Raw genomic sequence first — 12370 nt, forward strand, 5'->3', positions numbered from 1 at the left:
TCGACTAATTAGATATTCCTTATTGGTTTGTTCTACTAATGTTTTGACACAGAGTAAGAACATGATATTAGATAGGTACAGAGGTGCAACGAAGCCGTCTAGACAGGCAATCGTGGGGGAAGTTTTTTTTATTCAGATACAAGTTAGCCCTGACAATCTCACCTGGTGGTAAGTGATGATGCAATCTAAGATGCAAGCTGGCTAACCTTGAAGGGGTATGGCAGTTTTTATTAAACCCATGCCCCTTTGGTTTTTACACGGCATCGTACCGAAACGCTTAATCGCTTGGCGGCACAGCTTTGCCGGTAGGGTGGTAACTAGCCACAGCCGAAGCCTCCCACCAGACCAGACCAGAAATTTAGAAATTATAAAATTCCAATCGAACCCAGGACCTCCCACTAATAAGACCACAGTACTTACCACTGCGCCAGTGGTCGTCAGGATAAGGAATTAGATATTCCTTATTGGTTTGTTCAACTTGCTATTGTTTTGACACAGAGTAAGAATATATTACATAGTAGGTACAAAGCTTCGCAGAGCAATCGTGCGGGAAGTTCAGGACAAAGGAGCAATCCGAAGCCTAGGTAGTTCGGGTCCTACAGAGGATCGTCGTGTTTGTTATTTACCACAAGTCAAAGGCGTCGTACTGTGAATTTGAACTATGTTAGTGAAATTACCCATAGAATATTTAAACTAACAAAGTATCTGTTTAAGTACTATCATCTAAAGAAAGAGCGTGGATTTGATCTGCAGCTCGCTCCAGCAATGCGCGGGACTTCAATTATTACATGTATTATACATGGCATAATATTGTGTATCAAATCTTTGAAAAGAGCAACCGAGTTTCTTGCTGGTTTCTTCTCGGTAGGAAAGGCATTCCGAACCAGATGCATTTGACGATTCAAAATAAAAATATTTTTATTTTGATTTTGAAATGTGTCCACTACCGCCGTGCCGCCAAGCGATTTAGCGTTCCGGTACGATGCCGTGTAGAAACCAAAGGGGTACGGGTTTAATAAAAACTGCCATATCCCTTCCAGGTTAGACCGCTATCATCTTGGTTTGCATCATCACTTACCATCAGGTGAGATTGCAGTCAGGGGCTAACTTGTATCTGAATAAATAAAAATAAAAAATAAATAAACTAGAGACGGGTCGGGCTGCAGCCCGCAGCCCATAACGCGACGACAACGACGCGACGGTGCGTGCGGCGAGCATTTTACTGCGTCCCTTTGCGCCTCTAGTCGACGCAGTTTCATATAAAATGTACTGTGTTCAGCAGGCAGATGCATTGTAATGCAGCCCAACCCGGCCCGGCCGCCGCAGCGCCGGGTGGACGCTAAGCTTAACTCAACTTCAGAACTGTGGATGTTTGTTCGCAGGGTTGTCTCCTTTCGTGCGGCACTGGCAGCCGGCGCGCTACGAGCCGGTGGCGCGCCCGCGACGGCCGCGCGCCGTTCCGCTCACCCCGCCCCCCGCCACACTGCGCCTCGTCTTCACAGCTCACAACAGGTAACACATAAGTCAAAAAGTCAAAAGTCAAATGATTTATTCAAAATAGGTAATTAATAACTCTTTTTGATGGTCAGATGTTGGATTTCTAAGATATAGTGGTGATAATTATTACGCAAACTTAAAACTAAAGCTACGAGGGTTCCAAACGCGCCCAGGTCTGAGAAGAGCCCACAACAAACTCAGCCGGGTATTCTTTTTAGTATCACCACTTTACAAAACTTATTAGAACTTATTGAAACTTATTAGAACTATCACAATCCGTTAAGCAACTCATTCCCAAGCTTGCTTATCATTTAAATAATCCTTTACATTGTAATAGGATTTTTCAATTAGTTTACGTTTTATGAAAACTTTGAACTTGTTGAGAGACATCTCCAATGTCTTCTGGAAGCTTATTATAAAAACTTATAGATTTTCCAATAAATGAATTGCTAACTTTACTTAGCCTGGAGGTGGGCATTACAAGTTTATTTTTATTTCTAGTATTTACATTATGACAGTCACTTTTTTTCTTGAACTTATTTGGTTTTTATGGAGGTACAATAAATTTTCAAAAATATATTGATTATGCACTGTCATAATTTTAACTTCTCTAAATTTAGTTCTCAGTGACTCTCGTGGTCCCATACTATATATGGCTCGAACAGCCCTTTTCCCATACTCTTCACCAGGAATTACAATGTTGACTTCCGTAATCCGGCAATAAAGCTGGACCTAGCATGTTTGTGTTAGCTGGACCTAGCACTACGCTAATCAGCTAAAAACACAGGCAGGTTTTAAAAGGAGAGCAAAAATATTTATTCTAAGTTAAAACTTAACACCTAAGCAAGTCTAAATTCGACTAATTTAAAATAAGGTCAAACTATTATATTAGCTTTTATTTTGCGGGCCGATTTTGAAGCACTTATTATAAATCCCGTAGATATACATACATATCTCATATTTGTACAAAACAAAGGAATTGGCCACAATCTCTCACTATGTGCTGAAATGCATCATTATACCTAGTTCGTACTGTGATAATGCTTTTCAGCTATTGCATTAGCTGAATTTATAGTTGAATTTCAATGAACCTGATCGACAGGAAGCTAATCTCCTTGTACCTACTAATTCCATTTGCTGAGAGCAATAATTATTTATTTATCGAGTAGATACCGTCGGCTTCGCGTGACTCGCGGACATATTCGATAATATTATTAGACCTAGTGGTATTATCTGTATTGGACCGGCACTTTGAAGAAACTTCCAGCTGTAAGCTACGTGAGCTCCACAGAATCCAAAGTGGCGCATAGAAATGGTAAAGTCTTGTCGCCGCGCAGACGTATAGAGAAATATAAGAGCACGTAAGAGAACAAAAAACGTATTTGATGGTATTTGCATAGCGTTTCAGCTTAGTTTACGTTGCATTGGATGATGATGCATGGGTTGTCTAAGTAAACAGTTTATCATCATCATGATCAACCCGTAGCCGGCTCATTACAGAGCACGCGTCTCCTCTAAGTATGAGAAGGGTTTCGGCCAAAGCCATCCACCACGCTGGCCAAGTGCGGATTCATCAGACTTCACACACCTTTGAGAACATTATGGATAACTCTCAGGCATGCAGGTTTCTTCACATTTTTTCCTTCACCGTTAAAACGAGTGATATTAAATTTTTTTTAAAGCACGTAACTCCGAAAAGTTACAGAAAAGTACCTTTTTAAGTTCACCCATGTGATACCCACCGCGAATGCCTTCTTAGTTTGTCAGTAGCATTTTCTAAAAGCTGGAAATGCTCTTTTAGTGTTTATGCAACCAGATTTTATACCCACTGAAGAGTAGGTACGATAGGTCCCGTCCTGTCAACTTCTGCGTCGTGGTCTTGTGTGCTTTTAATAAAATAAATAAAAATAGCTTTATTTCCAAGAACATTCGGTTTTACATGACTTTAACATTTTTATTAGATAAAATTGAATTATGTATATACAATATTAGATTAGATGATTAAATAATTATTACAACTACTTACATTAATATAAATTATAATGTGTTATTATGTGTTTAAAGTTAGTCATTTTGAAATTTTATTTTTAAGATTTTACCTACTTTAGATGATATCCGGTGTCTTAGATTGCCTGTGCTTTTATACCTTACTTATTACGGTAATTTTGGTCGTTGGGGCCATAATAAACATTATAAGCTAGACATAAAACATCGACTCCCACGACGCACATCTATAATTTGCACAAAGACCCTGTCAGAGCACTAGTCGATGTCGATGTAGAATATAGATATAATTGGAGCCGATCCCTCATTACCCTTGATAATGCCTCGTGTACGCAAAGGGTATTAATTCCCTTCCCTCTGATATCATCCGATATGTTTATAGAATAGAGAATACACTAGTTTATTGGGGTGTGATCAAATCACTGTTATTTTCTATGAATTGACCAATTTATTAGTATTATTTGGTCCTTACACGTGATTTTAGATAGACTAGCTTATGATCGCGACTTCGTCCGCGTGTATTACACAAATTTCGATTCCCTGTGTCACCACCTTAGGGGTTGAATTTTCAAAAAAACTTTCTTAGCGGATGCCTACATCATAATAGCTATCTGCATGCCCAACCCGATCCGTCCAGTAGTTTGAGCTGTGCGTTGATAGATCAGTCAGTCAGTCAGTCAGTCAGTCAGTCAGTCACCTTTTTCTTTTATATATTTAGATACAGGTATCAAAAGAGCACGATGATTTTCTTTATCAATTTTACAATTCCAGTTCAGGACAATAGTGTCCAGAGAGCAGAATTCCGCGCACGTTTTTCTGCCTAAATTTGTAAACTTAAATCAGATGAGTCGTAGCCCAGTCAACTTTGGGAACCACTGATCTAGTAAATAAATAAATTTTGCAATTGCGTTCATTATTTCCAAGTTCATTGTCTGGTGCGGTGAGTGGCCTTCAATATGTTTCTCCACTAATCCTCTTATATACCTACAGGTCTGCCTCCCTAAGCCTTCTTTCCTATAATCATTTCAGATAAATTATTTTCTATTAATGAGCCTATAACATATTGGAATTGCATTTTGCAATGTATAAGTACAAAAAGATGCGGTAAAGACGTCAGCCTCTTATTTACGTTTAAATTTAATTTAGTTTAAATTACGATCGCTTAAAACGTACATAGATCCGAAAGTTAGAGTTGCGTGCCCGGGATCGAACCCCCGACCTCTCTTATAGGAGGCCGACCTTTTAACCATTTGTTTAGGTAATCAGTTGGAAATTTGCGAAATCACTGATATTGACATTTTGCTGGGTACAAAAGCAGTAGTATAAAGACGAAAGATTTCTTTGTTTGTTTGCAATCGATAAACTCTGAAACTACTAAACCGATTTTAATAATTCTTTCACCATTAGAAAGCTACTTTATCCAGAAAGAAATAACATAGGCAGTAGGCTATAAATAACATATATTATAACTACCCCGGAAGAAGCCGCGAGCAAAAGATAGTTACAGTACGCGGCAGAAAGTAATGTACATCGGCCTTTAGAATGACACTAGCTTATTCTCGCGACTTCGTCCGCGTGGACTACACAAAATTCAAACCCCTATTTTACCCCTTTAGGGGTTGAATTTTGAAAAATCCTTTCTTAGCGGATGCCTAAGTCACAATAGCTATCTGCATGCCGAATTTCAGCGCGATCCGTCTAGTAGTTTGAGCTGTGCGTTGATAGATCAGTCAGTCAGTCACCTTTTCCTTTTATATATATAGATTCCGGCTTTGTAGAGCTTTGTCTCTGTCACTCATACCTATATGACGTTATGTCGGTCTCAACGACCGCTCAGGGACAACGCTCTACATGTCCTTCTAAAGGTAGATGTACATTACTTTTGGCCGCGTACTGTATTTAGATAACACCTATGGAGTTATGGACCATTGGAATTATACATACTGCTCTAAGATAATTAACGTGCATATTCTATTAGCACATAATATAATATTATTATTAATTAATTAATTCCAACGTCTAGAATACATTAACCTCAATTAAGACCTATTGTACGGCTAAATAGAATTAAGGGTGGGACACAATGCATCATCAGTCTTCATTACGTGCTGTATTACGGGAATGCACCTGATAATATAATTATTTAGGTATTCAAATTCCTAACTAGAGAGCATGTACATTATACCTACATTTATAGAATAATCGGACAAGTGATAGCCTAGTGGTGAAGACGTCCGCCTCTTATTCAGCAGGTCGGGGGTTCGATCCCGGGCACGAACCTCTTGGGGTGCCAGCCAGGTAACCTCTCAGTGTGTCTGGGTGCTGCTGGTCCCTTATGGATGCATCGGGCATCCGAGGGGAAGAGCCGTATTCGGGCCGGTGCACCCCGGTAACATGGCTGATAATCTCTCTTCGGGGATATTGTTAGCCATGGCTAATGACCTGGCAGGGGGGAGGTTTCTCCGCGTGTCCCTCTGACTAGCAGAGGGCACAGTGGACGAGGTGGAGGATGAGACGCGGGCGACGTGCGCGGGATTACGTTGTCGCCCGTTGGGTCTCTGGGGGAGGTAAGGTGCACATAGTTGGTGCACCTCAGACGTGCGACGGGGGACCTCGTGAGCGGGGTCCCCGGTGGACGGGTCCGCCTCGGCGGATGTCGCTGGCTGGGTCGCGGTGGTTTGCTTCGGCGTTCCCATGACCCAGTCGCCAGGCGACATGCAGAAGTGTCGCTGGGTTTTAGTGGGTATTCCAGTCGCTTCTCGGCCGGTGAGTCCCACATACCTTCCCTCCAGTTGGTTGGCTGGCTGGTTAGCTGGCTGGCTTCCAGCAGGGGGGGATGCGTAAATGCATTTCCCAGCGTTAAAAAAATAAAATAAAAAGGCACGCACCTCTAACTTTGTGTGTTTTAAGCAATTAAATATCATTTGCTTTAGAAGGAAAACATCGTGGGGAAACCTGCATATCTGAGAGTTCTCCATAATGTTCTCAAAGGTGTGTGAAATCTGCCACGGTAGTTAGGTAATAGGTATACATATCTATATCAGGTATACGTATACATAATAGCACAGAATACATCATAGTACCTACTAACAATAAATACACACAGTTTTTATTTCCCGAAAACGCCCTGATATTTATACAATCAGAGTCCTTAAATATGTATATAGTAGGTACACATAATAGAAATTTTAGTATGAAAAAAATCCCTCTCAGCCCATATAATAAACTAAGTTTGATTACACGAATGATTCTAGTAGTAGGGTACGCAGGACAAAAAGTTGGTACAGTACTCGGCCGAAAGTAATTTACATCGAATGACATTTCGGCTTTGTAGAGCGTTTTCTCTGTCACTCATACATATATGACGTTTAGCCGGTCTCAACGACCGAGACAGTGCTCTACAAATCTGCTATCTCTTTCCACGTATATCGATGTATTTCGATGTCGATTTATGTTACTTTCGGCCGCGTACTGTATAGGTAGGAAAGTGCAAATAAAAAAGCAACTATCCGTATTTCCAAATGTTAAGGAAAAGTCTCTCTAGACGGTTAGCATTAAGCAACAAACAAAAAAGAAAAAAAAACAATCAATGTTTTCTATCCCTCAGTGGGCAGCCCCTCCCCACGTCTGAGCGAATCGAAGATATTCCAGACTAATCCATTTGCTAAGGCTTAGGTAAAGGTTAGCCCACACCTGGGAAGGACTAGACGGGGATCGATACCTTTTAATTTGATTCCAATATTAGTTTTTACGAAACGGAAAAACAAGGTTTATGTGGACCGAACGTCAAATAGTAGAAATTGATGAAATTTGTTTGAGGATTTCTCAATCAAGTAGTGATTGATTTTAAACATCGACTATTTATTTATGATTTTATTTACAGCAGCGGAAATACTTCAAAAATCGATAACAACTTTATTTAAATAGGATTACTTATCCATGTGTTTTCCTGTACTTGCTTTAACGGTGAAGGAAAAATCGTGAGGAAATCTGCGTGCCTGAAAGGCCTCCTTAATGTTCTCAAAGGTGTGTGAAGCCTGTTTATATGAATACCTCACTTGGACAGCGTGGTGGACTATGGTCGAAACCCTTCTTATTATGATAGGAGACCCGTGCTCAGTAGTGAGCCGCTGATGGGTTGAGATGATGAATTTTTCCTTTCTAGGTTGTATTGTGATAATATATTTTGTTAACTCAACTTCAAACTAAGTTACGGTATAGCTGATGTAAAGGTTTCAAACGCGCCCTGATCTGCGAAGAAGCGTATAAGAAACTCACCACAACCTAAGTTCTTTATTACAATGTCTTTATTACATGGGAATTACGTATAGTACGTGACAGGTCGAGTTCGTAATGGGGATGGGGACGATCCGCACACCCGCACAGCCCCTGCGCTAACCTGGTACGGGATAGCACGGGTGACGTGCGGGTGCGGGCCCAATCAGATCTGGCAATCGCAGGTCCAGCGTGTATTAGTAGAGGTCAGTGATATTTATAAAATCCTCAAAGTCCTCATACGTCAACGTTCAGTAAAGCAGGTGTGGGCCAAGCTTAATGCCGCAGCACTGTGGCTGGTGGCAGCCCTCCATTCCCTTAATTAAAACGTTTCCAATCGAACCAATACCGATGTTTTATGCCATTTTATACCGTTTCATTGAAAATAGATCGTTTAAACATACCCACCTATTTAAACAGTTTTATATGCAGGTTTATATGTGTTTGAAGTCTCCCATTGCAGATCATAGCAGCGTGCGGACTAAAATCCAAAGGTCATATAGGTTCAAATCTCAACCGATTCGAAATCCAACGCGATGAAATAAACCGGTCAAGTGCGAGTCGGACTCGCACACAAAGGATTCCGTACCATCGTACAAGAAATGACACTTTTTGTTTTTTTTGTTATGTAACCACAAATTCACGGTTTTCGGATTTTTTCCTTTACTTGTGCTATAAGACTACTTTTACTTTTATTACTACCTGCCCATGTTCTAGATCAACGGGAATTAGTCTATAGGTTTTTTTCCCATGACGGATCTTGACAGACAGCAGACATGCAGACAGACAAAAGTGATTCTATAAGGGTTCTTTTTTTCTTTTGGAGGTACGGAACCCTAATGAGTTGTAGGCAGTTTTATTTTTAATTTACAAATCTATGCAAATAAAATTAACTTTGCTTTCATGATTGTTCCTCGCTAATCTGCGGTCGAAACAACCCAGTCCAAAACCTCACAGCATTCAGAGCAAACGCCAGAATAGCTAATCCACGCTCACGGACGCTAATAGAGCGTAGCCAGGCCTTAATGCCAACTAGTTGCTACGCTGTTTTAACGGCTTTGCTCTTCCTAAAGAGCTTTTACATGTATAACAGATGCAGTTGGATGATGTATAATATATAGAGTAATTCGCTATTTTAGTGTTAGCTGTATGTATGCACTGGTACTGATTCTGAGCATAACTAAATTTTAGAGTATTCACATCCTCTTCTCACTAAATGTAATATGAAAAAGACAGTCACAGTTTGACAGTTTCAAATTTAATTTAGAGCTGTCAAACCTCGTGACTTTAGCTGCCAGTCGCGAGCTTATTGTTTAAATTTGTAGCGTGCACTAAAATTTTGAGTCTTTAAATGTAAAATTCATGTTCCGTCCTTTTTTAACAATATAAAAAGAAAAGGATGAAGATACTCTAAATTTAGTTTAAAGAAGGACAACAGAATCAGCGCCACTGCTGGACTAAAAAGGCAGACATAGGCAAGGCTTTGGTGTAATGTTTGCTTAATGAATATCGCAGAATTTATCTAACTCTTCATAATTAATCCAAGAGCAGTTCCCGATTAAAATATGTGATTACACAACATTTCATACTATACGTACAGCCTGCCTCTTCACATATCATGCAATTATGAATTCATGGCAGCGTTTTTAAGTGCATTACATCTTGCTTTTCAAAAAGCTCTTTTCCTCAGAATGTGGTATCCCATAAAAAAACCTACACCCTTGTAGAGTTATACCTAATACTTAGATAAGGTACTTACTTAATCAGCGATCGCTGACGAAACTCCAGAAGCAGTTTATTCTTTAGTTTATTTCAAGTAGAACGATCTTACGGCCGAAATTAATAAATCAATCCTGTCTGTACCTAGTCTGTCGATAGGTTACTTAACAACTACTAATGATACTTTCTATGGTCTTTTCATGGATGTACTATATAATAATTCTTGGTCTTTTTGACATTTGACAACCTAACTGACTAACACATCGAGAGATCATCGATAAGATTGATTATTAATTTCGGCCGTAAATCATTCTGCTTGAACATGAACCCTGTGAATCTGTAATGAAAGAACATAGAACTTCATAATATGCGGTTGAAAAGTCTTAGGAGTCGCACCAATTTAATTGAACAATTTGTCCAGCTATTTCTCGAGGACTTGCAAAGTTCAAAAGTTTAAGTTTGTAGGTGTTAGTCGTATCTTCGACTTAGTAGTTGAAATACTTTCTATAGATACCTACTGTAACGCAACGATACTATTTCCAATTATAGAGATATTTCAACTATATTGTATAATTATTAATATTTGATATTGATTTATTTTAATTATATACTTTTATGATATTAAATTTGTTGACATTATACATATGTACTAAATGAATTATTAAATTATTTACATCTTATATTTTAAATATTTAACTTTTTTAATATTAATATTAGTGATGGCATTGTGAAATCAGACATATTGTTTCAGTATGACTGTAATGTGTAGGTACTTTGAGCATATTTCAATATACCTAATTATCCAAATTGATCCAAAAAGGGAAATATTCTTAATGGGTCAACAATGATCATGTTGACAACTCATAACATATTTTGCATGATAAAAATTTCATTTCATTTCAATTTACTTTCAAAGCTTAGCTTCAATATGACAATTTCAATGACGGTTTGCATAGTCAAGTGCCGGAGTGCGTGTTAGATCTTAGAACACGCATGTCTCACAAGTTGTGGGTTCGTAGTCACGCTAATTGCTAAAAACTTTGGTGACCATTATTTCTCAAATGATAGTTTTGTTCCAAATAGAAAAATAATCCTAAAAGGTTCTTTTTTCAAAATTTAAATGTACTGCGAACGCAGGTTAGGTACACGTGCAGGTACATAACTGCACTCAAACTTACAGCTCATAAGTTTATTATTAAAATGGCTTTGACTCACAGACAGACGGACTGGACGAAACTACTCGTATAATGATTCCTTGTTTTAATAATCATGGAACCTTAAAAACCATTTGTTTTAACTTTGATAGGTAACCTAAGGAAGCCTTTCAAAGATCCACTTTAACTATAATAATGTAACTCCTATGTAAGGCTCTTAAGAGACAGCTTTTAAAACTGTGTCAGTTCTGAACGAGCTGAGAGCCTCGCTTGTTCCTGAAATGAGTAATGGCTTCGGGAAATTGCGTCCTCTAATAAGTTCTTTTCCGAGTTTCGGTGTTGAGCCACCCAAATAAGGACGGACGGGCAATGTTGGACTTTCTAATAAAAGTTGGCAATTTACACTGTCACTTTGTTTTTGAAATACGGGCCGGTATTAATCACTGTCTGGTGACATAGATGTTAATGTGGAGATTTAACATGAAGTAGGTTTTTGAGGCGAGGGTCCTGTAATTGTACCTTTGGCCTGTATCATTTTACCTATCTCGTCAGCGAACACAAATCTACACGGACATCTATGGTGTAGCCTGCGTTCATTAGACGATAGTAATAAGTTATTTTCTGAGTTTCGGTGTTGAGCCACCAAAATAAGGACAGACGGGCAATGTTTGTTTTTGAAATACGGGCCGGGTTATAGAAATACACATTCTGTGACAATTCAACAATTACGGTTTACGAAATACAGCCCGCTGACAGACAGACGGATGGACGGACGGACGGATGTCGGACAGCGGACGCTTAGTCATAGGGTCCCGTTGGCACCCTTCGGTGACGGAACCCTTGAAATTAATACTTTGCGTCATTAAACGGTAGGTAACCGTTTAATAAGGCAAAGTAATCATTAAAAGGAGACGCTTCATCATGGATCCCCGCTAACAAGGAAGTAAATCCAGAACATTAATCTTGTTACTTGTCTCTGCGGCCAAATAACTTCCTAGCTAAGCCCAACTTTTTCATATTTGTATACAAAGATAAATATAACTCGGCAGATATTCGCGAGTCCGATGCTCAGGTAATTAATTTGGAAATTGAGTTAGAAATTCGGTGTCCAATTCACATTATTGCGGAATGCCCATTCATTTTGGAAATGCTACTTTATTTCAATAGTTATAAAGTAGACTTTTCGGGGTCTGCGTAAATTTTCTACTTAAATGTCCCTTACATAACGGTCTCATGATATTTGAAATCTAAATATAAAAGGAAAATGTGACTGACTGACTGACTGACTGACTGACTGACTGACTGACTGATCTATCAACGCACAGCTTAAACTACTGGACGGATCGGGCTGAAATTTGGCATATACCTAGATATAGTAGTATAGACTTTAACTGAACGCAGACTTGACAGAGAGCCAATAGATTGCGGATGTTCTAGACGGGACAAAGTGGGCAGCAAAATGTAGGAAAGCGTAGCCCACCTAGGTGGCAAAATGCTCAAAGTCAAAGAATAAATTCTTTAATGTATTTTTTTCTTCTTATTTATCTGTCTTTCTGTTCGATCTTGACGATATTTGACACAGAGATAGCTCCCCTCCCATTTTGGTTTCTACGGAATTTAAAAAAATCTACGTGGACGTAGTCACGGGAAAGAGCTAATGAAATATTCAAACATATCCAAAGTTCGCTATCATTAAGCATTTTCTCAACATTCGCTGAGGG

At 39.2% G+C, this 12370-nt stretch overlaps 1 protein-coding gene across 1 annotated transcript in view; it reads left to right on the forward strand.

The window, feature by feature from the left end:
* The window catches only part of LOC117987085 (disintegrin and metalloproteinase domain-containing protein 10 homolog), a 201599-nt gene that overhangs the window by 163162 nt on the left and 26067 nt on the right, over positions 1 to 12370 (forward strand). Inside the window, exon 2 of the mRNA XM_034974032.2 lies at positions 1383 to 1512. Within this exon, the coding sequence (XP_034829923.1) occupies positions 1383 to 1512 (130 nt within the window). The remainder of the gene's footprint in view (positions 1 to 1382; positions 1513 to 12370) is intronic.

The sequence above is a fragment of the Maniola hyperantus genome, chromosome 12 (assembly GCF_902806685.2).
Source record: "Maniola hyperantus chromosome 12, iAphHyp1.2, whole genome shotgun sequence".
Taxonomy (NCBI): Eukaryota; Metazoa; Arthropoda; class Insecta; order Lepidoptera; family Nymphalidae; genus Maniola; species Maniola hyperantus.